This window comes from Vanellus vanellus (genome assembly GCF_965231255.1).
Source record: "Vanellus vanellus genome assembly, chromosome: Z".
Taxonomy (NCBI): domain Eukaryota; kingdom Metazoa; phylum Chordata; class Aves; order Charadriiformes; family Charadriidae; genus Vanellus; species Vanellus vanellus.
The window spans coordinates 62,339,888-62,366,108 of record NC_138908.1 but is presented as its reverse complement, the minus strand read 5'-3'; the positions used below and the strand labels follow the sequence as shown (position 1 = coordinate 62,366,108).

The 26,221-nt window shown below is 36.0% G+C and overlaps 1 protein-coding gene across 1 annotated transcript in view; it reads left to right on the top strand.

Moving 5' to 3' along the window:
* Positions 1 to 26,221, top strand: part of AP3B1 (adaptor related protein complex 3 subunit beta 1) — a 165,135-nt gene that overhangs the window by 121,345 nt on the left and 17,569 nt on the right. Inside the window, exons 23-25 of the mRNA XM_082497703.1 lie at positions 10,874 to 11,105; positions 14,210 to 14,294; positions 24,859 to 24,956. Coding sequence (XP_082353829.1) covers positions 10,874 to 11,105; positions 14,210 to 14,294; positions 24,859 to 24,956 — 415 coding nt within the window. The remainder of the gene's footprint in view (positions 1 to 10,873; positions 11,106 to 14,209; positions 14,295 to 24,858; positions 24,957 to 26,221) is intronic.

Here is a 26,221-nt window from a genome sequence, read left to right as displayed (position 1 = left end):
ATTCTGAACAAGAGTTTAAAATTAAGACATTGTTTAGTGACAGAGACACGACATGTGCCAGAAAATGTGCTAATCAGTATTCACTTTATTTTCAGAGGGTCACAGTAAATGATGATCCTATGACAAAGTTTGTTTAACTGCAAAAGCAGAATTATAATAGAAATAGAATGTGAATTTATACAGCACCTAGAAGGCTATCGATACTATTTTCTTGAGTAACTATTCAACTTCATTACAACCGTATACCTAATAAATTACTTTTTTAGGGTGCAGCAAGAATTATTTTTTTTTTGAAACCTATCTATGCAATAGCTGTTCAACAAGTTATATTATTTCATATTTGTTTGCCCAGTATTATATATAAAACTGATAAAGTAGAAAACTGAGTTCTCTGATGCTAAGACTTCTGCATTTGTCATCTGCAGCACTGCATTGTAAGACTATGGGGAGTATTCTGATACTACACATCAGAAGAGGAAGGAAAATTTTAAGCTTTTAGCTAGAAATTAATAAAAATACAACTTTTCATATTCTCTGCATTCAAAGATTCATGCTTTTGTAGCATATATTTTGTAGAAGTTTCCTTCCTTCAGCTACATCTACAGGTTATGCACAGGTTTTTTTGCATGACTGATTATAGTTCGGGGGGTTTGTATTTTTGTACTGAGGAATGACACTCAAAAACCACAGAAGTCCTTTATAATTTTAAATTATGTCATTCCATATCTTTATCAGCATGTTTATTGGCATATTCTGCTAATCCCAAGTGAAGAAACAGATTATTTTGGGTTTTTTTTTTCACTCAGTATTTATAAAGAATCTGCTGAAAACTCCTTGTTGAAGCTCGCCTTCTCTGAGGGGTACAGCTTATAGATTTCAATATGCGGTGATGGTGAGGTCTCAAAGCGCCTCTAAGTATATGAATCACTGCTTGTGAATACAGCTAATTATTTTGCATATAAGGATCTCACAAGGGGTATAAGATGCTTTTCTTCACCTTTTTTTCTTGGTTGATGTGTGCTTAACTGAAGCTTGGATTGCACAAAAAACAACACTTCAGAGCAATATAAAAGGAAGCCAAAGATTTCACTGGAAGACACTTTGCTGATCAAGATCAAAATTTGCCCTGTAACCTACTTATATACAGTTCCACATATGTCTAACCATCCTGAGGGTCAGTAAGCCTTGAAATTAAATACTTGATAGATGAAATAGATGAAAATAGGAGTAAATGCTTTATAACTAACATGGTGTCTTGATTTCTGAAACTTTGTCAGTGATGTTTTTTTAGCTTGGCATATTTGAAAAAGTAAATAACCAAGTCTTGGTTGATGCCTGTAAGATTCTTGTCACTTTTACTTGAAGAGTCATCATCACATGGAATGAAACACTTGATATTCAAATTATAATACTGAGATTTTGTCCAAAAATGTTGAGAATAAATTAAAACTTGTTTGGGAAAATAAATATTTTGTCATTGAAAGTAAAAGCTGTGCATGGGGTGGGCTAACTCAACTTGTTGAGAGGTGTTACTGCTGTTAGGGCATATGATTCCTACCACAGACCAGTAGTATGTTGCCACACAACCTCTACAAAATAAGTGAAAGACAAGGACATTGCAGTTGTTAAAGTAAGGTGACTTAGAATCTTTTAAATTATGTCAATACAGGCATATTTTAATGCTCTGAAAGTTCTTGCTAACAGTTGCAGAAGATGGGATCCCGTCCATTGCCCCCACTCCAAACCCATGTTAAGGTTGTTTTTAAAAAAGTTGGTTAAGTGATGTGCCACTGTTTTCTCACACCAGGATCGTTTAGGAATGTTTTCAGTTCTCTTATGCCATAGACTCTGGAGGGTATTGGAGAGACAGATGATTCTTTAAAAGGCTGTTGAACGATGCTGTAACTAAATACAGTACCATCAGAGAGACAGGTTTTAAAAAGCTCACTTCAGTGGCAGACTTTCACCTCTTTGTTGCATGCTTTTCTCCTAATGATTTGGTGAACAGTTCACTGACGTATTAAGACTAAAAAAAAAGTTCTAGAATCTTCCTGAATTAGTTTTGGTTGCTGTGCAGTTGCTAGTTTTCATTTTAAACTTGTGTTCACTTGGACTAGGAAATGTTTCCATTTTTATATGGCTGCATACAGTGTTGCTTGGTGTTTCTAGTCCCTAGCATCTGTGTTCTTGACTACAAGGTGCCAGAAGAATTGGACAAAAGTACATTTGTAAGAGCTGTAAAATAGATCTTTTAATTGTATAGTGGAGTTTAGGAATTCATGGCTGCAATAGGTTTGTGTACAAATTTCTACTGTTATTATTTTGGAATGTTTTGTGAAAGAATGTACAAAATCCATTCTACCATTTCTGCTGAAGGAGCTTTGTAACACTAGCAGCATTAGAACATATACTTACGACATAAGTCATAAATTTCAACTATTGTTAAATACATTTGTGTATTAAAAGTTTCTTTAAAATGGAGTGAGTTTTAATAAATGGTAATTTCGCAGCCTTCCTGCTGCTACGTTTGTGCTCAGTTGACTAACAATCTTTGGAGGATATAGGCAATAGTAGCAGAAATACTCCATATTGGTTAGTATCAAGGTAATTTCAAAAGTGGATGAGAAAAAATTACCTACCTAATTTGCCTTCAGTCATCTATGACTTAAGTGTGGCTACAGCTACTGTGTAGAGCACTGTGCTTATGTCCAGGATCTGTGTCTGTACAGTAGAACCTTTATTAGAGATATCCGTGCGGTAAGGTTTTTTTTGTCTGCAGTAGGCTGTGCTTGTTGTTGCTTACATTACTCTGAGCTGTGTGTGGATGAGATTGGGTGGCATTGCTTCTTAATAAGCGTGAAAAGAAGTGTCCTCGTGAAGGCACAGTATGTCATTTGATGCCACGAAATTTGTTTCTGAGTTCCAAAAAAAAGGAAGTGTGCTTTTGAATTTAAACAAAGAAACTGAAGGTAACTGGTTATAAATAAACTGTTTTAATAGACTGTATCAGGTGGGATATTTTTGCTTTCTTTTTAAGGCCAAAAAGTGAAGCTTAAGGAAAACAAAACATGGAAAAGCTGTATTTTAACAATGGTCTCAAGTTAGGTCAACTGTAATTTTTGCAAACGAAGGAATATGGATTTTTTCAGGTTAAAACATTATGTGTAAAATGAAATAAAACTTGGGGAAAATTGGCACATCAGTATCACGTGTAAGCAAGGTATGCCAGTACATGCAGAGATTCTACACCCACGTTGAGGTAGTGCTAATACAGGTGTATATGTGCAGCGGGTTCAGTGCCGATTTCAGATTTTTGTCCTTGCAGGTGGGTTGGTGTGCATTAAGATCATCCTGATAGAAGCCAAAATAACGTGTTGCATTCTTCAACAAAAATATAGTGACAAAGATTCAAATGTAGTTGTATTAAGCCAGCACAGATGTAATTTACAGTTTAGCATTCATAAATGTATTTGCTGGATTTCAAATATAGCGTATTATAGGCTGAGTTTCCTTTGGCTTGTAGGTAATGCTGTGTAGTAAGTGCTTCAACTTACACGCTTATCCTGACACGAGGTCCTTTTCTGGGGGCAAGTTTGAACTAGGTGCTTCTATTGGAAGAAACCAATATGCAGGAGTTGTTATACTATAACCTTAACTGTAAAATTATACATTATAGCCAGCAGGGTTCAGTATGTTTTCATTTTAGAGGTCTCTAGAGTACTGGCTGTTTGCCAAAATCAAAATATATATTAGAAACCATTTGTAGGAACTTCTTTGAAGTCATTTAGACTCAATGCCAAAATCTGTATTAATCCCTCTCAGCAGCATCCGCTATTTCAAATTCATAATTAGGACACAAGGTGAGGCTGCCACCTTACTCTGTTTTTCTAACTCTCGAAGTACTTCAGATAATCCTTAGAATTTGCAGTTAGGTGGTCAGTGGAAGGGCTGAATCACTAAGTTGAAGTGAGTTACTTGTTTGTATATTAGGAGAATGCCTTTTCCTTGAAACACCTAGTGACTATTGCAAAGGAGTTTAAAATACCGTGCTGCTTGATGAAAGTGTCACACCTGCACATCTGCACACCAGACCTTTGCTTTTCACTTCGTAGAAGCGTACATAGAACAAAGTGATAGTAAATCTTGAGGTTTCCCACGCACAGATAGGAATTTCACCATTTGCTTTGATCACCATTAGTTTGGAAGTTGAAACACGGATGAGGATGCAGTTTGAGCCCTCAAGTGCAGGAATTTTCTGCAAATGAAGTTAAAAGAAAATTCTCACTTAGGATCTGTTTAAGCCCTTTTCATAGTCCGATGGTGATCCCAGAGATTTCCTATGGGGAAGAATGTGCACTTCTGAATTTATACCAAGGTTTGTGGCCCATGATTATGACACTGAGTTCAGCCCTTTCATTCATGTTTGTGTAATAGCCCTGACTTAATTATGAGAACATTCTCATTTTGTGCTACTGAAATTCTTGTGTGGCTTTTTAAAAGATTTCACTAATATTTTCATTGGATTATTCATGTGATTCATTACGCTCAGCAGAAGGAAAAGGCAAAGATGCCAAATCTCAAACAAAACGATGTGGTGTTGTAATATAAAGCTTTAAGCTCCATTATACATGCAAAATGCAGTCTGTCTCGCTAACCCCCAGTTAAACATAAAATACAAAACAAATGCACACTCAGTTTTAAAAGTGCTTGATTATCTGGTATGGGATTAATAGAGTTTTCTGCTGTTCATGAACTCCAGGTTAAGGTCTAATTCTGCTTCCTTTATATCATGTAGTCTTTTTTATGCTCCAAGAGAAATACTTTTTATTGATAAAGTGTTACTGAAAATCTGTCTGGTTGGTTATATTTTAAGAGAACGATGGAAAAATCTAAGGGACATAAAAATATTAGAAAAGGGATAATTTAATATTACAGAAGATTTTGATCGTCTCTAGGTTCACGGATTACCTGGAACACACTACTCTTTGAAAGGATGATTTTATATCTGCTTGAGACCATACAAATATTTAAGTAAAAAGAAGGCAGAGAAAGTTATTAATTTTGGCAGACTGTGAGCAGTGCAGTAAAAGTACTGTTGTGTTTGAGATTCATAGTGCGATTTAAAAATCGGTGGGAGTTATTTGGGGGGGATTGATTTTTATTTTCCTTACAGGTTTTTAGAGACAAAAGTATTCTACCAATGGTGTAATTCAGTAAGAATTTTTGGAACTCACTTTCTAATGTCTGAAATTGTCAGAAACCAATACTAGTTTAAAGATACAAGCATTAATATGCTAATTTTCAATTAGCCTCATTGACATAGTAGTCATTTAGGGAAGTGCAGAGCCTAAAAGTTGGTGACAATGCATAAAGAAGGGAGTCAGGATATATTTGAAATTTAAGGACTTCCTAGCAGACATGGCTTTTAGAAGGTGTTCTGTAGATGTAGAGCAGTTAAATGTGCCATTGGTGGAAAGTTATTTTAAGTATTTAATGGAATTTGACATGATGTCCTCAAGTGTCTGTATATGTAGATAAATTAGCCCAAATTGAATTATGGTATCCTGTTGCGTTCCTAAACTGCAGAAAATATGAGCTAGCTTGCTTGGTTTCCCCACCCCCTATCAGATGGATGCTGTCCTTGGTTTGGCAATCCATATTAGTATGACTTAAGTATGCTCTAATGTTGGCATTTGCTACGGCCTCTTGAAATAATGCAGAGTAGGATGTTGACATCCTCTCTGCAATTCTTTCTTTGGTTTTTTCCTATCTTTTTATGAATTATTAATTCTTTATTTTTGTAAGAGCTGCATAAGGAAGACAGTTCCTTGTGACTGAGTAGTATGTAACTGATAATGGAGCAAAAGATCATGAATATACTGTTTCCTGCCGGTAGTTGTCTTTCCTTTGTTTGCCTGGTTTTCCGTCTTTCTCCTAATACTATAAAATTGTAGTTAAGTTGCTCTCATAGCTTCAGTTGAAAGATCATGTAAATGCGTCTGGGCTACGATATAGCCCTTCTCTTAGCTGTTGTGGAGTTACTGGAGCATAGCCTTGCAGTGAGTGTAAGAGAGGATATAGCTCTCACAGCTCAGTAGGTCATTCTTGGATTATGTCATGGATATTGCCAGTAGGAGGGCAGTAGAAGGGCTACTTAGATTAAATGATTCAGTCCACTGCTTTAACAGAATGTAATTTAGAGGTATAGAACTGTAATTATCGTCATTCTTGGAAGCAAATATTTTTTTCCAATAATGTATGTTTTGTCCAAACATATATACATTTCTGAATCAGGATCAAAAGTTTATCTCTGTTTATTATTACAGCATTATTAAGCTAAGGAACACATACAAAAGCAAAAAGACAACAGACATAATTTTGTGCTCAATAATAATAATTATAATTATTCTTCATACAGGAATGTCTGTCCAGCTCTGTTTTCTTTAGTAGGTTTAATAAACCCTGTAGTGGTTTTTATTTTAAATAATTGTGGAAAACAGTGTTTTGTGTTAACTTAAGCTTAAGGCCTTATTGAGCTGGCAAAAAGAAGCATGGTCTTGTGCAGAGGATTCAGTGGTTTGTAACTGGTCTGCTCGGTTGTGATAAAGAAAGCCAAAACTACTGTCAGTGATCTTGCACTTTTCCCTTTATGTGGTTAATGAATGGAGGACTTTTAAGGCAAAATCTTAATGTTGCCCTTCTTGTTCATATATAAGAAGTAGTTTAAAAATATTTGCAGCTTCTTTAGGGTGATGGATCATCTTTCAATGTGTGCAGTTAGCATGGGGGACTAGTCTGACTCATACCAATACAGTGTTCCCATACGATACCACTCAGGAGTCCCTACGCTGACTTTTAATTCGTGGTGGCTTTCAGTCAAAATGCATTGGGAGGACAGTCTATATTTTAATTTTTTTATTTCTTTCATTTTCAACAGCTGTATATAAAAAAAAAAGTTTTACAAGTTTAATCTTAATAATCTTCACCCAAAAAAAGCAGACACGCTATGTCATAAAATAACTATTAGTGACTAGTTTGTATCCTATAAATCTAACTTGAGTTGATAATATGGTCCATTACCAGCTAACTGCACAGAGTATTTTTCATTTTACACTCTTCAGTTACTTTTTAGTGAAGTGTTAAAAAATATGAAGCTTTTCTCCTCTCTAAAATTGCACACTGTCTGTCTGTTATTAGGGAGATAACAGCTCTTATAAATGTTTCAGTAAGCGTTAAGTAGACAGTTATGTGCACTCTCATTCCACGCTTATTTGCTTACTGTAATAAACTGATAAAATATGTGTGGTTTGTCTCTGTGTATCTGCAGGCATCATGAGTCACATAGATTTCCTTTAGAAATAATGTTGTGTCTGCAGAATTGATTGGTTATTTTCATAAACCATCCAAAGGTACACAAACGACTTCTATTATTTAAACATATGCTGTGTAAGATTTGTAGGGGATTATCTGCTGGTTACTGGATGCTTCTTGTTCTGTTAACTCTTTGGAGGATTGTTTTAACCCCATAGTGATTGCAGGTATCTGCCCTATGTGTTTCTTTAAGTATTGCAATTGTATGCATTAAAAATTTTAGAATTAAAACAAAAAAAACCTCTGTTTACCAAACTGATGCAACTGTTAAATAGACTGCATTACAGTCGGACCAACCTTTGGCAGCTCGAAACCCTTGCGAACAAGTAGAGGGCTTGAGAATTCTCATCTTCCAGAACTAAATTCCTTTGTTCAGCATATATACATTTTATTTACTTCTAGTACTGCCACGTTAAATGCAGGTAAAAATTAATGTTCTGTGAGAAGGAAGATGGTTAAAACATAACGTCATTATTCTGCCTGTCCTTTGCATGTGTGTTGCTCTATATAGTATATTGAAAATAAAAGTGAATGGGCTCATGAGTGAAATTATGACTGAAACATGAGAAGCAACACTGAAAGGTGCATAGATTAAAATCTCTAAAAATCACAGGATAGGAAGGTTTCAGTAAAATTTGAGTCAGCGTTACAATTTAAGCATAGTTGAGAGATTTTTTGCTGTATGCATACGTATCTACATTTTGGACTTCTGACTACTAACTTTTTATGTTTTCATTCCTATTAATAAATAGTATTAATAAAACCAGCTATATGTTAACACAGAGAGCTAGTATACTTCAAAATACTTGTTTTAACATGAGCAAAACATATTTCCTAAGCTCATTAATGAAAAATGGGTGAACCATTTCATGAAATAACTTTTCTGTTATGCATGTCCTGTTCAAATTGAATTAAATGTTAAAGACTTAGCTTAGACTTAAACATAAGATTTAAATTATATATTAAAACTTAAGTTTTAATTATTATTTCATCAATGTTTTAGGTAACAGGTGCTAGTGTGACTCTGTTAACCTCTTACTGCTATTGTCTTTATGGACCAATAAGATATTTATTATTCAAAGTACCTTTCTTATTTCCTGACAACTGAGTTGGTTTTTGAAAGTTCTACCTTGTCAATTAGTTATTTCTAGAAAACTAAGCAGAGTATTAATCTATTAAAATTGGGGTTTAGTACTCAAAGATATTTTGAATTTTGAGGAACTGTGAAGATCCATGCAATTCATACTTTTCCCATTTGTTTTGCATTAGTGAGAAATCTTGTCACAGGAGTCATTATTTTATAAATATAATTGAAGGATAAACTACATAAAAGTAACCCTAATTTTATCATATATTTATGCACGTAAAATGGCATTGCAGTAAAAGGATACCTGTTCAGTATGGGTTTTGTAAAATTTCACTGAATTGTGTTCTTGGACAGAAGTATTAGATGTTTTCATGCTTCTCAGAGATCAGTAATTGGACTGAAAGAATTGACTCCATTTAAAAATGACTGTATTCTTCAAGTGGTATTGCTACTATTGTTTGACAAGGGACAGAAATGTAAATATTTGGCTATGTGTTGTATTGTAAACAGCTTTATTTTCTTGTGATCATATTGGAAAACTATTGTCCCTGAGAAATTTACGTTGTCTTTTTAGGGGGAAAAAAGGTCTGAACTTCACCAATTTATTTTAAAAGTATCAATATATTGTACAGATTCAAAGTTGGGGTTGTGGAGTTTCTTCAGTTCAGATATATTCTGAAACTGCCTGTAGTCTTTGCACTGAAGGTTACTGGTAAATTATTAAGTTGTTTCTGAAAAATCTGATACCAGAGTTTTTGTGTATTAGAGAAAGAAAAACTAGGTAAAAAGTTGAAAGTGAAATCTGATGTGGAAGTTTTTGCAGAGGTGTTTGATCAGTCACGTCCTGTATGTATTATTTTAATTACAGTCACATACTGGTTGAGTTTTGAGGGGATGGGAAGCCTTTCTGACCTTTTTCCTTCATTATTTGTTCTTCATTCAGTAGGATATTGTGAAAATTAATGCACCTTCCAAAGCCACCTCTGAATACAAACTCACTCAGTTCCTCATGTAGTTTTCTTCAGCTTTCATCAATGTAATGCTTACACTTCTAAACATTTATTAATTGATCTTTACACGTACTCATTTGAGGTGATGGATATTACTAGCCTGGCTTTCCAGCTCAGAAACTGGTGCTCAGAGATGAAGATTAAGTTTGTTGTGTGCTCGCTAACTTCTAAAGTTTTTCAACAGAGTATTCTTCCAGATACACTCCCATTGCTGTAACACCTTGTGGGTTTAAATCCCAGCTCTTACCAGCTTCTTATATTACTGAAAATGTTCATTAAGTCTTCAGATCAACCCCTCAATGTTAAATGTGGTGGTCAGGAAAGTGTAGCAACCTGTAAGTGTTTTGTAGGGAAGGCAAGATAAAAGCCTGTTCTCCTTGCTTAGCTGCTTGGAGTCCTATACATCCTGTTATTTGCAGTTGTCTCTTTCATTTAGTTGCACATTCAGGGCTGTGGGTAGGGCAAGAGAAGACAGACACTCATCAGTGGAAACAGATACGCAGATATACCTATCAGATATAGTATAAAGTTCAGTAGCTTATAGTGCATTGACTGGACAAATGGGATTTTTGTGCTGAGCTTTTGGCTTTTTTAACCTCCATGTTCCGTTTGTGTGGTGCTACTTTTCTTGTAATTGCCTAGCCTTTCCTTAAAACTTGTTTAAAGAATTCAAATTCACTTTTCTGCAGTTCTCTGCATATTTCTCACTTCTGCACTTTTGAGCTCATGATTACGGATTTTCTTATCAGCAGTATCTTCTGGGAATTTGTTTGTGCACTGAATGTCTTTTATACATGCTACTTCTTCAGGATAGAATGGACCCAAACATCCTTGGGATTTCTCTTATTGCTCGTGGCAGCAAGACTATTAAAAAAGTGGCAACATCCTTCTGCTTTATACAACTGTGGTTTTAGTATTCAACTGGTGTAATTGTTAGGCAACATTTTTTGTGGTTTTAACAGGAGAAGACGACAATTTCTCACTATACTTTCACAGTACGTGGCGGGCTTGGGATCAACCTTGAGTTCTGATGCATAGAACGGAGAGAGACTTCTTGTTGTAAACAACAATTATTTTAACTGTAACTCTTAAAAAAAACCTCCAATAATTTAATGGATAACTGTAGAGTTAAAATATTGAAAACAGATTTATAATGGAAATTGAGGCAAATACAACAAAGTTAAAGCTGCTATTTCTCATCACCAGAAATGTTATTTTTAGGCTCTGCTGATATCTATTTCTGCAATTTGTTTATGCATTTGAATATGTCCTGATATATTTCTAGTTCACTGAAATTCTGACTACAAAGCAGACACTCTAGCTGAGCGAAAAGTGCAATATTTAGTTGTCATTTTGTCTGTTCTTCCTTTACACCATTCACCAACTGTTGTTTTGTACTTAACAGGTCACTACCCAAGTCTCTGTGCCAACAAAAACACATGAACTGCTTCATCGAATGAGTGGAAAAGGATTAGCAGCTCATTATCACTTCTCAAGACAGCCAGGCATTTTTGGTGATTGTATGGTATCTGTGCAAGTGACAATAACAAATACAACTGATCAGAAAATAGAGAATATTCACATTGGGGAGAAGAAATTACCTCCAGGCATGAGGATGCATGAGTTTAATCCAATAGGTAATCATATTCTATCTTTATACATACAAAATCTTAATCTTTTCCAAAATTTCACATATAGGAAAGTGTTTTTGCATGGCCATATGTATACTTATATATATGTATGTATACACATATACACACGTATGCATGTATACATACATGCACACACTCGTGTAACTATCTTTTCTTAGATAACCTGATTTTAACAAAAAATTTAATTCAGCTTTCTCCTACTTGTATTTGACTTCAAAAATAACTATGTAGATCAGAACTTCCATGCCTGCAAGCTTACCTGCTTGTTCAAATATCAATTATATTGTATCAATCCCAGTCAATGTAATAAAATATTTCTGTCTCCCCACAAACTTAATTCTCTTACAGCCTTAGTCCAGAATGGCTATAACAGACTACTATTAAGAATGAGGTTTTGATTTATACATTCACAATTATTTTCTTTCCAAGCTTTAAAGAACATTTGTAGGTGTATTATTTAGTTTGGTGGCTCAGAGCTTTCTCGTTTCCTGTGTGAGCTTTTGGCAGTGGAGTGGAAATGTGCCTTCTAGTCCACTTTGTATCTACCGTACTTCCACAAAGTGTGGCTACTTAGACTAGGTAGAAAGCAGTGCTGTAGTCAGTCCTAACCTAAATTGTTTTACTTTCTACCTTCTGGTTAAGTTGAGGTTTTTTAGCTAAATTTCTGTTAGTTAGGAAGAGTAGGAAACCTGAGAAAGAAGAACACAGATTATAGCAACTTTTATTCAAAGGTAGTACTTGTGCACACAACTTGCTTTCTTTTCTCAGCAGATCTTTCTTTTAGGACATTGTGATATAATTAGAAGAAACAAAAGTGTCTCTATTTCAGAACAGAAATGGAAAGGACAGGCACACTCCTTTTTGGCACAAGCTCCTGTACTTTAGACGCATTTCTTCTCTTTTAATGAGCTACATTACTATGTGAATCCATATCACGTTAGAAGAATACAGAAACAAGTTTGTAAAGCACAAAAGTGAAGATTTCAGTATTTAAAAGGTGTTTGGTATTAAATTGCTCTATGCCATTGAAATGCTTATTTTTTTAGCACTTGAAAAGCTATACAGATTTACACGAAATAGCTACAAAAGCAATTGTACAATGCTACAGTTTATTTTAAAGTTAAAATTTAGAAACATTTGCATTTTGATGATGTACTTGATCAAGACAATTACTTTTAGAAAATACATTACATTTTGTGTTTAGTGAACTGTCTAGTATTTATTCCTCAAGATAAGAAGTCCAGCCACAAAGTTCTAATTTCAAGTTAGTTTTGACCATCGCCCTAATTTTATATCATTCCATCTAAACATCAAAGGAAATAAAATCACAAAGACTTACCAGTAGAAAACTAGTAATACTATAAATCAGCTCAGGTGATACTGTACTCACAATAATAGTCAGTGAACAGTAGCATTCACTTCTCTCACATAAAAAATGTTGTCCTGAATTTGGCAGTAGAACTGGGCCAAATTATTTCACCGAAGTCCCTGTGAGCAGTATTTTCTTGTTGGCTAGGTGCATTTGAAACCCCATTTGAAAACATTAAGCTCAAAGACTTTGGTAAAGTTTAGTCTGAATTTGAGCTGGATTCTGTAATCTTTGGATGCTTTACACAGACTTCTTTTCTTGAAACACTTTGTTTTCTGTTCATTCCCTAGTATTAGCTTAGTCTTTGCCTAATTGCATCACCTCTGTGTTTTCTATCTTTTTCCAAACTTAATCTTGATATAGTTAAATTTTGTTTGCTTTTATCATGGAGCAGTTGCCTACGCTTCAATTCCTGAAAAGCATCAGATCCATTAACGAATAAACTGGAAATTAGACATTTTTCTGCCTGCACAATCATTTTTATTTGAATTCCTACCTTTTAACTGTGCTTTTAAGTTTTCTTTCTTGTAATCTTGAGAAGTCAAACTCTGCTTCAATGCTTGTTTTTAATATCTCCTTCTTATGTGAAAAAAGAGCTTTTCTTCCTACCAATACAAAGCCTTATCTCTACAACATGTAAGAAACAATATAGTGATATAGCCAAGAAACTAAGAATGATCATGTCTCTTGATACCTTGATTTTAGAAATGCCTCAGTCTGCACTTCTCGTAAAGCATAAAATTGTCTTTCATTTGTGTTCATAATCTTTCTGCTCCCTTCCATAACTAATGCAGGTGGAATATTGAGAAATAAGTAAATCACACTAATTATGAAATATTTTAAGTTCAGCTCTTTTTCCATTACTGTGTGTAGTAATTTAAATTTTATTAATATTTGTTGTGGTTTACTATTTATTAACTCAATTTGCAAACTGGTGTTACTGAAAATGAAATCTCAGTGCTGGATCTGTACACAAGTAAAAGGATTTAACTTCAATGTATTTTTTTCTGTAAATAATTTTCCTTGCTTTTGTTATAAAAATCCTTATTTTGTTGATGTAGCACTGTAAGATTGAAATGGCAACATTTCATAGAATCATAGAACCATCTAGGTTGGAAGGTACCTTTAAGATCATCGAGTCCAACCATCAACCTAACACTGCCACATCCACCACTAAACCATGTCCCTCAGCACTACACCTACACATCTTTAAATACCTCCAGGGATGGCAACTCCATCACATCCCTGGGCAGCCTTTTTCAGTGTTTGATAACCCTTTTGATGAAGAAATTTTTCTTTATATCCAATCTAAAACTTCCCTGGCGTAACTTGAGGCCATCTCCTCTTGTCTTCTCTTCTTGGATGCCAGGAGACGATCAAGGATTTTTGAATCTGCTGCCAAAGGCCGCCACACACACGTTCAGCTCTGCCACATTGCTGAGCATTGATAATTCAGGCTCCAGTCCGTGGCATAAAAAGTCTCAGGCAGAACCCAACTGCACCAGCTGTGGCAAGGGGGAATCCAAGACACTTAAACATGCAAGTGTGACATTTGGCTGGTACCTAGTTGAAATTAAACTGCGAGTATTGGCCCGTTTTTATGGAGGCTTTTTTTTTTTTTAATGTAGGTTTTCTAATTATGTGAGGTTTGGGGGTTTACATCTGGGGTCTTCTGTTGCTTTGCATGTATATTTTACCTGCTCAAAATTTTTTCATGTAGAATGCCTCGAGCCTGCAGGATCCATTACCGTTTCAATGGGTATCGACTTCTGTGATTCTACTCAGACGGCCAGTTTCCAGTTATGGTGAGTTCTTGAGGAGGGAGGGTAATTTTTTGTTCTTGGAAGGCAGAAGTAGTGTATATTGGAAGTTTACTTGGCAGTAGCAGACTTGCTGTTTATTAAATATTTAAAGAATTGAACAACAGTTCACAACATGATGTATACCCAAGATGTTTTTAGAGAAATAAGACATAATTAGTGTTTGGTTTTACTGTTACAAGAATTATCAGCTTTCTTTGCTCTTCCAAATTTTTTTAGCACTTGCTTGTAAAACCAAAAATTTGATGCTAAGCTCAAATCTAGGTTTGAAATCTCATGTATAATTTCAAAAACTCTTTGACAGGTTGTGTTTTGGAGGTCCTGTTTTTCCCTTGTTGTAAATGATACCAAGTAAAAGCATGAACTTGTCTTCCAGTTTAGAATTACTTCTCTGTTCCTGAGCTTTATTTTTATTTTTCCCCTGTATTCTTGGGATTCTTCTTAATAACACCACCTTGAAGGGAGCAGTCAGGTCTGACTAGTCTGCTGGAGTGTTTTGTGTGTGTTCTTCCTTGTAAGAAATCGCAAATCAAAAAAGCACATAGTGTGAGCAATTTTACTACCTTGAGTGCTTATGGTGGGTGTTTGTGATCTATGTAACATGACTGCGTGAAACCAACCCCAAAATTTGCTGGCCAAAGAAGCTTATTCTTTATGCTGTAGATTCTTTTAAATGATTAGAGAGAGAATGAAAACAAGTAACTGGCTGGCCAGCTAGATTTTGTCTTATATACTTGATTTACGCTTTTTATGCTCATTATTGGCACATTCAGGATCCTCCTTTGTGAGTTCCTGTCACATTCTAGGCTAGCCGGGAACCTGCTCACCCAGTGAGAACTCTGTTATTCTGTTATTAACTGGCATTTGAAACCAGGAAAAACTTAGAGTAGCAGTGTCCAAACATTAAGAATGAACAAATGGGGGGAAGCTAGACACCTTCTTTTAAGAGCTATTCAGGCTTATATAGTCTTTGAAACTATGCAAAGGCACAAAATAGATCTGCACGATTCTTTCTTTTTTTTTTTTTTACCATATTTTGAAATAATGATTTTTTACATATTTTGTTGCAAGTAGCACTACTTTCTATATTCTGCACAAAAAAAGGATACTGAATAGACTTTCACATTGATGCATAACAGTTTAGGAGAATCCTTTTGAGAGAGCTCTGTACCTCTTTCTTGAATCCTGTAGAAATTTTAGTGTACTAATACCAAGCACAGCTTGCACAACTTATAAAGACAGTGGGATAATCTTAATAACAGAGATGTACCCAAGTGACTCCAAAAGAACCACTGCTAAAATAAAATTTCTTCTTCTAGGGACAAGGAGCTTTTAATATTGATTTCCACACACACACACACTCCTTAAACCTTTTCCTGTGCAATGGATGCTCATGTATAGTCATTTTGAAGATATTAGTACCTCCAGCAAGAGGTCTGCAGCATGTAGTTCTGCACATCATGCTGGTCTGTATTCTGTTTGCTGAAATTTGGAAACAGCTTTGAACTGTTGCCTGATGCTATGTTTGTTTGGGAAGGGAGGTTCCCTTCTAGGCAATGCAATTTAGTTTTTTTAAATAAAATATGCTCAGTTTATAAAGTAAGAACATTCTTTTTTAAATAGAGTGGGTATTTTTCTTTCAAGTACATATTTTCAGTATGCTAATGATTTAATTCTAAACTTATATCATTTATTGCTAAGAATCTTAGCAGTGATGAGGATAAGCAATGTAGCATAACACATTGATTTTATGCAGATCATCACCTTTATGTTTTGGGAGGTCTGCTGTATTAGTGATATATAAAAACTGATTACTTTCTCCAACATTGCCTAGTAATTGTTTATTATTTTCCTATTAGACAAACAAGACAGATCAATATTCCTGAACACCAACCAGACTATGAGTAACATCACTGTAAATAGATTTGCCTCAGACCTCAGCGGTGTATTCATTTTAATGATTTGGACAATGTGAGTCCAATGACAAAGCTCAAGCTAAGTTTAAAATTAAATTAAGAATAGGAATTGCTTACTTTGTTCCTTTGCTGATTGATAAGGCCTTGTCTCTTTGACGCTAGTTCTTAGGAAATAGTATAAAAATAGCTAAAATGTTCTTTGCATTAAATTTGCTATTTTACTGTTAAAACATGTATTGTTCAAAATCCTACTGATATTCAATATCACTGAAGAAATTGTGCGGTGGGATGTTTTTGGGGCGATGTCTCAGAGAACTCAGCTGCAGCCTTTTTAACTTGTTATACTTCTTAAAAAGCTTTTATCCAAAAGGAAGAATGACTTGTAGAAGTTTGTCAAAATGTAGTTGAAATACTGTGCGCACAAAGGTGTCGATATTCTTATATTTCCTGGTAACATATCTTTATGAAAGACATTGTCAGTTATTTTGCATTTTTGTTAGAAGCGTATTCAGCAGTAAAGTGTTCCTGATCATAATCATTTTCTTTACGTTGTTCTAAGAGGAGCACTTTGTCTTGCATCAAATGTAATTGATCCTGAAGCAGTGTAATCACAATTACTCACTTTCTTAATTGGCCTGCCCAAGATCAGAAAATGGAAACCGATCGGCAGTGTTTAAATCAATAGCTGTGTAGTAAAGCTTGTGGGGGTAGGGAGATAGTGGTAATGGGTAGATCAATTGGTCTTAGATGCCAATCATGGACTGTGTGTTTTGCATAGCAAACACTACCTTTCTGCTTGGGGATGTGCTGTTGTACTAGTGGTTCAATAAATACAAGCTGTATAAAGAAAAAAAACTAACATGAATAATAAAATATTTAGATCTCTTTCCGAATTTGTTGTACAAATCAAGGTCAATGAAGGAGAAACTGCATTATAGAGAGAGATTTGAAGGGCTGAGCTTTGAAAGACCTACCTTGTAAATATTATTTTTTATTAAGCAAAGCTTATTAAGATCACACATCTAACTAAACAGAGGTGAAATGCCTTAACTTGAAAATTGTGCCTAATGCATTTATTTAGAACATGTATTAGGATCCTCACACTATGTACCCCTAACGAGAACATCTCTTCATTGCTATTTTTCTTGTGCCATCTCCTTGGAGAGGCACACTACTTCAGTCACACTGGTGTTCTGCACGATACTGCCTCTCAAGCAGAAAGTTAGAGAGGAATAAATGGAGGAACTTAGTCTTTTAAAAGATTTTTGTGTTAGTCTTTCTTTTTGGGTTACTTTGTTCAGATTCTGCAAGCAGGATATACACAACTTAGAAGTGTAATGCAATTTGGTTTTGGCTAACTCACATGCAAGGTAGTGTGGTAGCTTGTTGAGTACTAGTTAAGCATTAGTATGTTCACCATCCCAGCAAGAGACCTCAGTCTTTGCTAGGCAGGTAGGCATCAGTGAGCAGAGGAAAGGTTGGAATGGATCCTTGACATTACAGGCTGACTGCAGTACTCCACTGACTGTAGAATTTTTTTTTTCCTTGTCAGATTTTATATATTTCCATATCAGTGTGTTTTCTCTTGAATCCTTGAGCTCCTAATAATCACCATCTTGACAATCCTACCACTGTCTCTTATTTCATCTTTATTATCTTCTGTATCTCTAATTTTCAGATATTCTCAGGTCTTTCTTACAGTTTACCAGTGTCCTTAGATGTCTGAAGAAAGATTTAGGAGCTTTGCCATGTCAGAATTTGGTATTGGATCCTTGGAATGAAGACATTTGAATCCCTAGAGAAGAAAGGCAAGGATAGACAGAGGTTTACAGCACATACATGCCTTTATCCTATTTTGTGTACATGTATTTGGCATTTCAGATTCCTCTATGCCTTCGTAAAACCCGGTATGCAAATTACAGAATAGTAGGGGTTGGAAGGGACCTCTAGACGTCTTCTAGTCCAAGCCCACTCCAATGTAGGTTCACCTAGAGCAGGTTGGACAGAATCGCATCCAGGTGGGTTTTTAGTATCTCCCCAGAAGGTGACTCCACAGCCTCTGTGGTCAACCTGTTCCAGTGCTCTGTCACCATTAAAGTAAAGAAGTTTTTACTCATGTTCAGACAGAATCTCCTGTATTCAAGTTTGTGCCTATTGTCTCTTGTCCTGTCGCCAGACACCACTGAAAAGAGTCTGGCCTCATCCTCTTGGCAACTGCCCTTTAGGTATTTATAAGCATTGATGAGATCCCCTGTCAGTCTTCTCTTCTCTAGGCTAAACAGACCCAGGTCTCTCAGCCTTTCCTCGTAAGAAAGATGCTTCATTCCCTTGATCATCTTTGTAGCCCTCCACTGGACTCTCTCCAGTAGTTCCTTGTCTTTATTGAACTGGGGAGCCCAGAACTGGACACAGTACTCCAGATGTGGCCTCAGCAGGGGAGAGTAGAGGGGGAGGATAACTTCCTTCAACCCACTCTTCTTAATGCACCCCAGGATACCATTGGCCTTCTTGGCCACAAGGGCACATTGCTGACTCATGGTCAACTTGTTGTCCACCAGGACTCCCAGGTCCCTTTCTGCAGAGCTGCTTTCCAGCAGGTCAACCCCTAACTTGTACTGGTGCATGGGGTTATTCCTCCCTAGGTGCAGGACCCTACACTTGCCCTTGTTGAATTTCATTAGGTTCCTCTCGGTGCAACTGTCTAGACTATCCAGGTCTCACCAATGGCAGCACAGCCTTCTGGTGTGTCAGCCACTCCTCCCAGTTTTGTGCCATCAGCAAACTTGCTGAGGATACACTCTGTCGCCTCATTCAGGTCATTGATGAACGTGTTGAACAAGACTGGACCCAGTAATGACCCCTGGGGAACACCACTAGCTACAGGCCTCCAACTACGCTCTGCACCACTGATCACAGCCCTTTGAGCTCTGCCGTTCAGCCAGTTCTCAATCCACCTCACTGTCTACTCATCTAACCCACACTTCCTAAGCTTACCTATGAGGATGTTATGGGAGACAGTGTCAAAAGCCTTGCTGAAGTCAAGGTGGACAACTTCTACTGCTCTCCCCTCCTCTATGCAGCCAGTCACTCCATCACAGAAGGCTATCACATTGGTCAAGCATGCCTTCTTCTTGGTGAATCCATGTTGACCACTCCTGATAACCTTCTTTTCCTCCACATGCTTAAGAGATGACATCCAGAATGAGCTATTCCATCACCTTTCCAGGGATAGAGGTGAGGCTTCTTGTAACTGTCTGGTGAGTGACTAACGGTGAAGGGGAGATGTCCTCTTTGCAACACTGAGAGCTGGAGAAGGAAGCTCATCCTTACCTCTTCTTCCCTGTTCTTTTCACACCCTCTTTCCAAATTCCCTTAGCTCTTCCCAAAGCCATGAAAGAACCACAGCTTTGAAGATAAGATTAATTTACAGAGGACCTGTTTCCTTCTCCTTATTCTTTTGAAGAGTGCGCAGGATGTTGTTTAGGTCTCTTTGAAATGACTTGGCATAGAGAATGTGTCTATGCCATGCATCTCTTCCCCTAGTTTTCTCAGGGTTTACGTGCAAAGAGTATAGTCAGAGCTCCCAAGAAGAATGAGAAATGGAATGAAAGCAACAACTTCTGTGCCTTCCATTCTTGCTCAGAATAATGGGCTCATGGGAAAATAGTGTGACACGTGACAGAGGCTTTTACTAGCATGGGCTGGTTACCTTATATTGGCATTTCCTATGTCCCAGTGTTGTTAGGAGAGCTGAGACCCTGTACATAGAATCATAGAATTATTTAGGTTGGAAAAGAACCTTTGAGATCAAGTCCAACCATAAACCTAACACTCCCAAGTCCATCACTAAACCGTGTCCCTAAATGCCACATCTACACATCTTTTCAATACGTCCAAGGATGGTGACTCAATCACTTCCCTGAGCAGCCTTTTCCAGTCCTTGAGATACATACTCTTCTGCTGTTGTTATGCCGATAGAGAAGAAAGCTGTCTGTTCACCTCATCTGCCCTGGACTCTATAAAATGAGCATTTTGCTGATTACTCCAGAAGAGGTTGCTGTAGTAGGAACAATATAGCATTTTCATGGAATTTACTTCAGTTAAGAATGAGATTTGAAAACCTTGTCCAGTCTGCTGTGTGCAGGTTCTACCTTATCGTAAAAGCTTTTGCTTTAAATTTTGTTTTCCAAGGAAGAGATATTTTGTAGCGTGAAATTCTCTTACCTCACTCTTCGTTGATGTGGGAATCTTCCCAAGCAGAACTTCTACCTGCAAAGAGGAATAAATGAAGAGGATTGGTTGGGTAGCAGTCAGTATTTGTATTGAGTGCAAGCATGCATTCAGGTGTAGGTGCTAGCACAAAAGCATCTGATTAAAATTATGTAGTAGAATATGTTATGGGATATATGTTATGGAATATATTAAAAGCTGATGTTAGAGATCCAGGACTGTCTTCACATCACTGTCACTTTCATATTCGCTTGTTTCTTGCTGTTTCCTTCCCTAGTGCTTTGTCAGCAGATCACTAAGTTGTTTACAGATGTTGGATATTAAGACAAGCAATCTGGTACTCTTCTCTTTACTTCATTACTCTAAAGTAGTCAGTTGGCCCAGTTCCAGAAAGCAAATATATCAAGATAGATAACTGACCTGGAAAAAGCAAGGCTGGGCATGAACATCTACTCTCATTTCTTCTATCACCCTGGCCTTTTTTCTTGTAAAAGCAGGATGCCATCTTTTCCTTTCTTTAGCAAGACTATGAGCAAAGTCTCCTATACTTCTCCATTCCATGTTTTGCAGGAACTTAGTGTGTTGCTTTTCCTCTTCCATTCCTTTCTTTATCATCTGTGGGGATTTTTTGAATATGAGACAAAAATAGCGAGCTGGTTTTGGATAGATGTATTCTGGGTCAAGCAGCTACTCTACTAGGAGTGAAATGAAAAAGGATAATATAAATAGCAAGAAGAATATTCCCCAGCCTCTTGCTAGAATAATAATTTTTAAAAATCTTAGAAAGTTAAGACTTTAAAGACTGCCCTGGTGGAATCTCATAAGAACTCATTTACAAGTGATAATATTATTTGTATTAGTTTTAAAGATACTGCCATCATTGTCCTCAAGTCATTTGTTATGGCAATGAGGTTCTTTCCCAGGAACGCTTTGGAACCAATTCTTAAAAAAAAAAAAAAAAAAAATTGAGGGAAAGAGAGACAGAATAAGGAAAATGGACAATGGTTTCAAATGACAGGTGCTTGCTGCTCCCACTGCAGCCATCTGAAGAAGAGTTAAAACTGTGCATCTTCTAAAGGACTGAATGTTAGTCTTGCAGTGTCATTTATCACGGAGATGGTAAGTCTCCCTGTGTTCCTGTGGGAGCATTATCAGCTCTCATTTGTTCATCTTAATTGGGTATATCGGAAGATAAATTCATGTGATCTTTGGAATTACATCATGAAAGTGGTGTAAGTCTTTTAAAAATACAATATGCGCAGTTTAGCATTTATTAAGACAGCAGCAAGAGTAATGATGTCTAACATTATTTGTCCCTAAGTTCACAATTAAATACAAAACAGATCTTGCTAACTAGTGTCAAGGTTCTGTTTTCAGACATCCCTATTTGTTTGATTCTTTTAGAGCTTCCTTCTGCAGGCTACTTATTAAGCATATATGTTCCACTAAGGACGTAACTTTTCAATTGTACTTGCTAATACCAGAAAATGTCGTCTTTAACTTTTGAAAATTAAAACCAGTTATGTTTTATTGGCCTGAGAAACTCTGTTTTTCTGATAAGCTTCTTCAGCTTGATCTTCCAGGAAAGTTAGAGCAACGCCACCTGAGAGAAGTTTCAGTACAGCTTGAACCAATTGTCTGCCAGATTCTTAAATGTTAATGTTCAAGCTTCAAAGCAGTTCTGCAGTTTTTTGTTTGAACATCATTTATACCAATTATAGTATTCAAATTATTTATAAGTTAAATACACTGGAATTTAGTTCACTAGGTATTGGGGGAAATTATGTAGTTGTACTGCAAGACTGAATTTTATTATTAAACTTATCCGTTAGATAACTGATGAAATCTCCACCTTTGGAGATTCTCAGAGCTCAAATGGACAAGGCCCTGAGCAGTGTGAACTGAGGTGTCCCTGGGTTGAGCAGGAGGTAGGACCAGGTGATTTCCAGATGCCCCTCCCAACCTGAATTGTTCTATGGTTCTATGGAACTATGGAATTATTTCTGTTAAATTAGATATCACTAGATCTCTAATGTAAAGATGTAATAAAAGAGATGCAGATCAATAAACAAAAGCTGTATATAGCCTGTAAAGTGTGTGATAAAGAGAATGATAAAAGGAAGGTTGATTTTTCTGTGGCTGAAAAATAAATTTACTGAAGTACACTGAAATTAAAGTAATGCAAAGTAAACCAGATGCTGGATAAAGTGAAATTAAGAACAAAGTGGTTTTGAAGAACAACTAGCAATCAGAATTTCTGCTTGCAGACTATGAAGAGTTCATGGTCTATCCAAGAATTTCTATTAGCTTTTTAATCACTAGGGGAAAGGGAAGTGGAATGTTTGTTAGCAGCAGCGGTGTTGAGTGGTCCTCTCGAGCAGTTACAGCCATGGGAAACCCAAGCTATTGCCATGCTTTTATTCCTCCTTACTGTGAAAATATCATTAAATGCATTTCAAAGCGATCTAATCGTTGATGTTCTAAGTCGAGTTTATGTACAAATGGCATGTCCAGTCAATGTAGGACATGAATCATTATACACAAAACTGTTTATCTGTATTATGCTGGATTATGTAGTGCACATCTTGCTTAAATATGAAAGATGACATTGGTTGAACAATTGGTTGAACTGTCAGTTGAACAATACCAATGAAGGTATTGCTAAAAGTTTTAGTCATATAATCCAAGTAGTATATATAAACAGCAAAAAGTTATGAGGCAGTTGATTAAAGACCCCTCCTTCAGCTCTTAAGATGATGGAATTCTTGGTCAGTTTTCAAAGGAAAAATTAAAGAAAAAAATATCACTTTCTTATTTTACAGTGCAGTTGATCAGGCCAGCCAGTCAAATAATCCCTGCTCTTTTAGTATGCTAATGACTTTAGGGATAGATGGTATTTAAAGTAATATAGGGGGGAAAAAAGTGAGAATTTTTTAGCTAAGCAAATTTTTAAAAGCATCACTTAATAAGTGATTCTTTGTAAAGGAAATATTAGCCAGGTTTGAACTGATTTCTTCACTGTATGTTTACTAAATAATTTTCAACAAAGTTAGCATTAATGCTGAATTTTATTTGAAAAGTTCATATTTGAAATTGCATCCATAAGCATAATTATAACACATCAGAAGTCAGAAAGTAAGAATGTACTAGTTCCTCAGCATTTCCTTGTGAAATTTGGTAACTATTAAAATTTTAAGTAACAGGACCCTAAAATGCTTTCCTGTTTTCGAGTGGCTTATCTTGCATCTTTAGGAGGGGGAGACGTATGTTTTCTATATTATTGATCTACTGCTGTTTTTTCCATCAGTCTATGTTATTTCAGAATTTTGAAGTTGCAGAGTTATAAAATAATTATTAACAAGTGTTTGAGGTTAATTTAAATACCATGGATATTAATTAATTAATGGAAATATGCTTTTCATTCAAATGGTTGTATCCTTATATTTAAGTAGGATACCTGAGGCATATCAGCAATTAATATGTATTGACTATTTGGTACAACTGGGAAAAAAAAAAAGTGTTCTTTTCTAAAAATTTCTCATGCCTCAAAGCATTAACAAAGATTCTGATTGGATGTACTAATCCTGAATTGTTAGCTGAATCACTTATGGTATAGTTAGTCAATCAAACACAGCAGATTGAATATATCTTGAATTTCTGTAGATCTGGAAACTCCAAGAGGAGATACTTGGAGACTCCGAGAATTTAATGGATAGGGAGAGCAAGTTTACTTCACTTCATTTGATAGTAGTATGCTACTACTGACAGTAATTTTTTTAACTCTACGCCATTCTGAAAACTGCCTCAAATTCTGCAATTGTCCAGTGTGCTTTTACATCAACCAGTGTGTTGTGTGTTTTTGTTTAAATATACAAAATGCTGCAAAATTGAAGTGATGAAGAATACTTCTTTTTTACTCCCAAATTTATTGTTTGGTTTATTTGTTTTTTTTTTCAAACAATAATAATCCTTTTTGACTGAAATTGTACCTTTCCTATGGTTAGCCCTATTTCTGGGACAGCTGCGGCTGATTACAGAATTTGTGTGTAACTGTTCTTTTAAAGAAACAGTAAAATGCATAATAATTTGTCCTTTGCAAGCATTTGGTTTGAGTGTAATGCCTTATAGATGACAAATAAACATTAATATGAGTAAAAGTTACATTTTCAGAAATACAAGAGCATGCATAATAATACTACATTTGTACGGGAGAAAATGGATCAGCTTTTCTGATGTAAGAAATTAGCAGGCTTTTGGTTTAGCAACATTGAAATCATGCAGGTAGTTCTTACACTGTTTATAGATTCCATAGTAAATTTGGAGCTGAGATATAGATATATATAGATATATATATATAATCTATGAAGCACTTGGTTGATTCTCTGTAATTGCTCTTTTCCCAGCACAAAGGATGATCATTTCAATGTTAGCATTCAACCCCCTGTTGGAGAACTGCTTTTACCTGTCACTATGTCAGAGAAAGACTTCAAGAAGGAGCAAGGTGAGAAATATTTCAGCAGCTTCAGTAAATGTATTTGGATGAGAAGAGGGCTGTGCACCTTTCAATTTCCAAGCGTACAGCAAGTGCTTCCAGTGTAGTTGTTTGTGTTAATCTCTGTTAGTATTCAGTCTGATACTAATTATTTAATTTAAAAATACCTTTTAAAGGACATGCAGTGGTATATGACAGCTTTTCAGTGTACCTTTAAAAGCACAAAGCCCACCCTTTTCCCTGAAACAGTCTTTTGGCTCAGAGAGTTTTGGCTTCCTATCGTGAAGTGCGAATGTCTTTCCTACTAGCAGTAAAGCTGAAAGTTGGAACCCCAGCTTAAGGAAATAAGCCAAATATACACTGATACGTGTCTGTCTTTACTCATCTTTATTCCAAGGCTTCTTTTAAATACTATTATTGTACCTGTTCCTCAGCCGCTGTGAAGGTGATTCTAATCTTTTTCCTTTCGAGCACTTCATACGAAAAAATATTGTTGTTGGAATACTGCTTTAGAGAGGTGACATCTTTTATATACTGCATTCTTCTGATGTTGCGTCTTTAAAGAATGTAAGTTTCTGATGCTAGTGCAAACAGAAACCTCCGTAGGAGCTTTTAGTGACTTCAATATTTCATACAAAATAATCAGAGAAAATTGTACTTAGCTTTGACCACATGTTAAATGGAACAGTCCATACTGCTACCCTTAATTTGGATATGATTCTTGGATATTTTAAAATATAAACAATTACATTTTGGATGCATTCAAATGTAACAGTGTTTACTCACCTATCTCAATGTATGGGGATTTACATGTATAAATCTCTTCATATTGAGATGAGAATATACCCGTGGGATCCTGTCTCATTGCTGTGTAAGGCTCAGAAACTCAGTATATCCATCAAGCAGTCAAGAACACCAATGAGTAATGCTATGTATTATTAATTATTGCTTTTGAGCATTTCTTGCTTTTGTATTTTTGAATGAATAAGAAAGTAGTTTAAATACTGCTTAGATCATTTTCAGTTAGCTTACGGCTGCAATGAAAAGTTAGGATTGTGCTTTGTTTTCTTAACCAATTGATACTTATTTGCTGTTCTTACCCTTTGCTGGCTAAAGCCTGCCTCTCTGCTTTATACCTGCTCAGCAAACCAAGGTGAGTGATTGAATGAGGCTGTGGCACATTTATTTTAAACTGTTCCCTTCTAAAAAATTTTAGCTGAGGTTGTAGTGAAAGGAAGGCAGGTTACTGTGCTTCTCTCACCCCCCACCCCCCC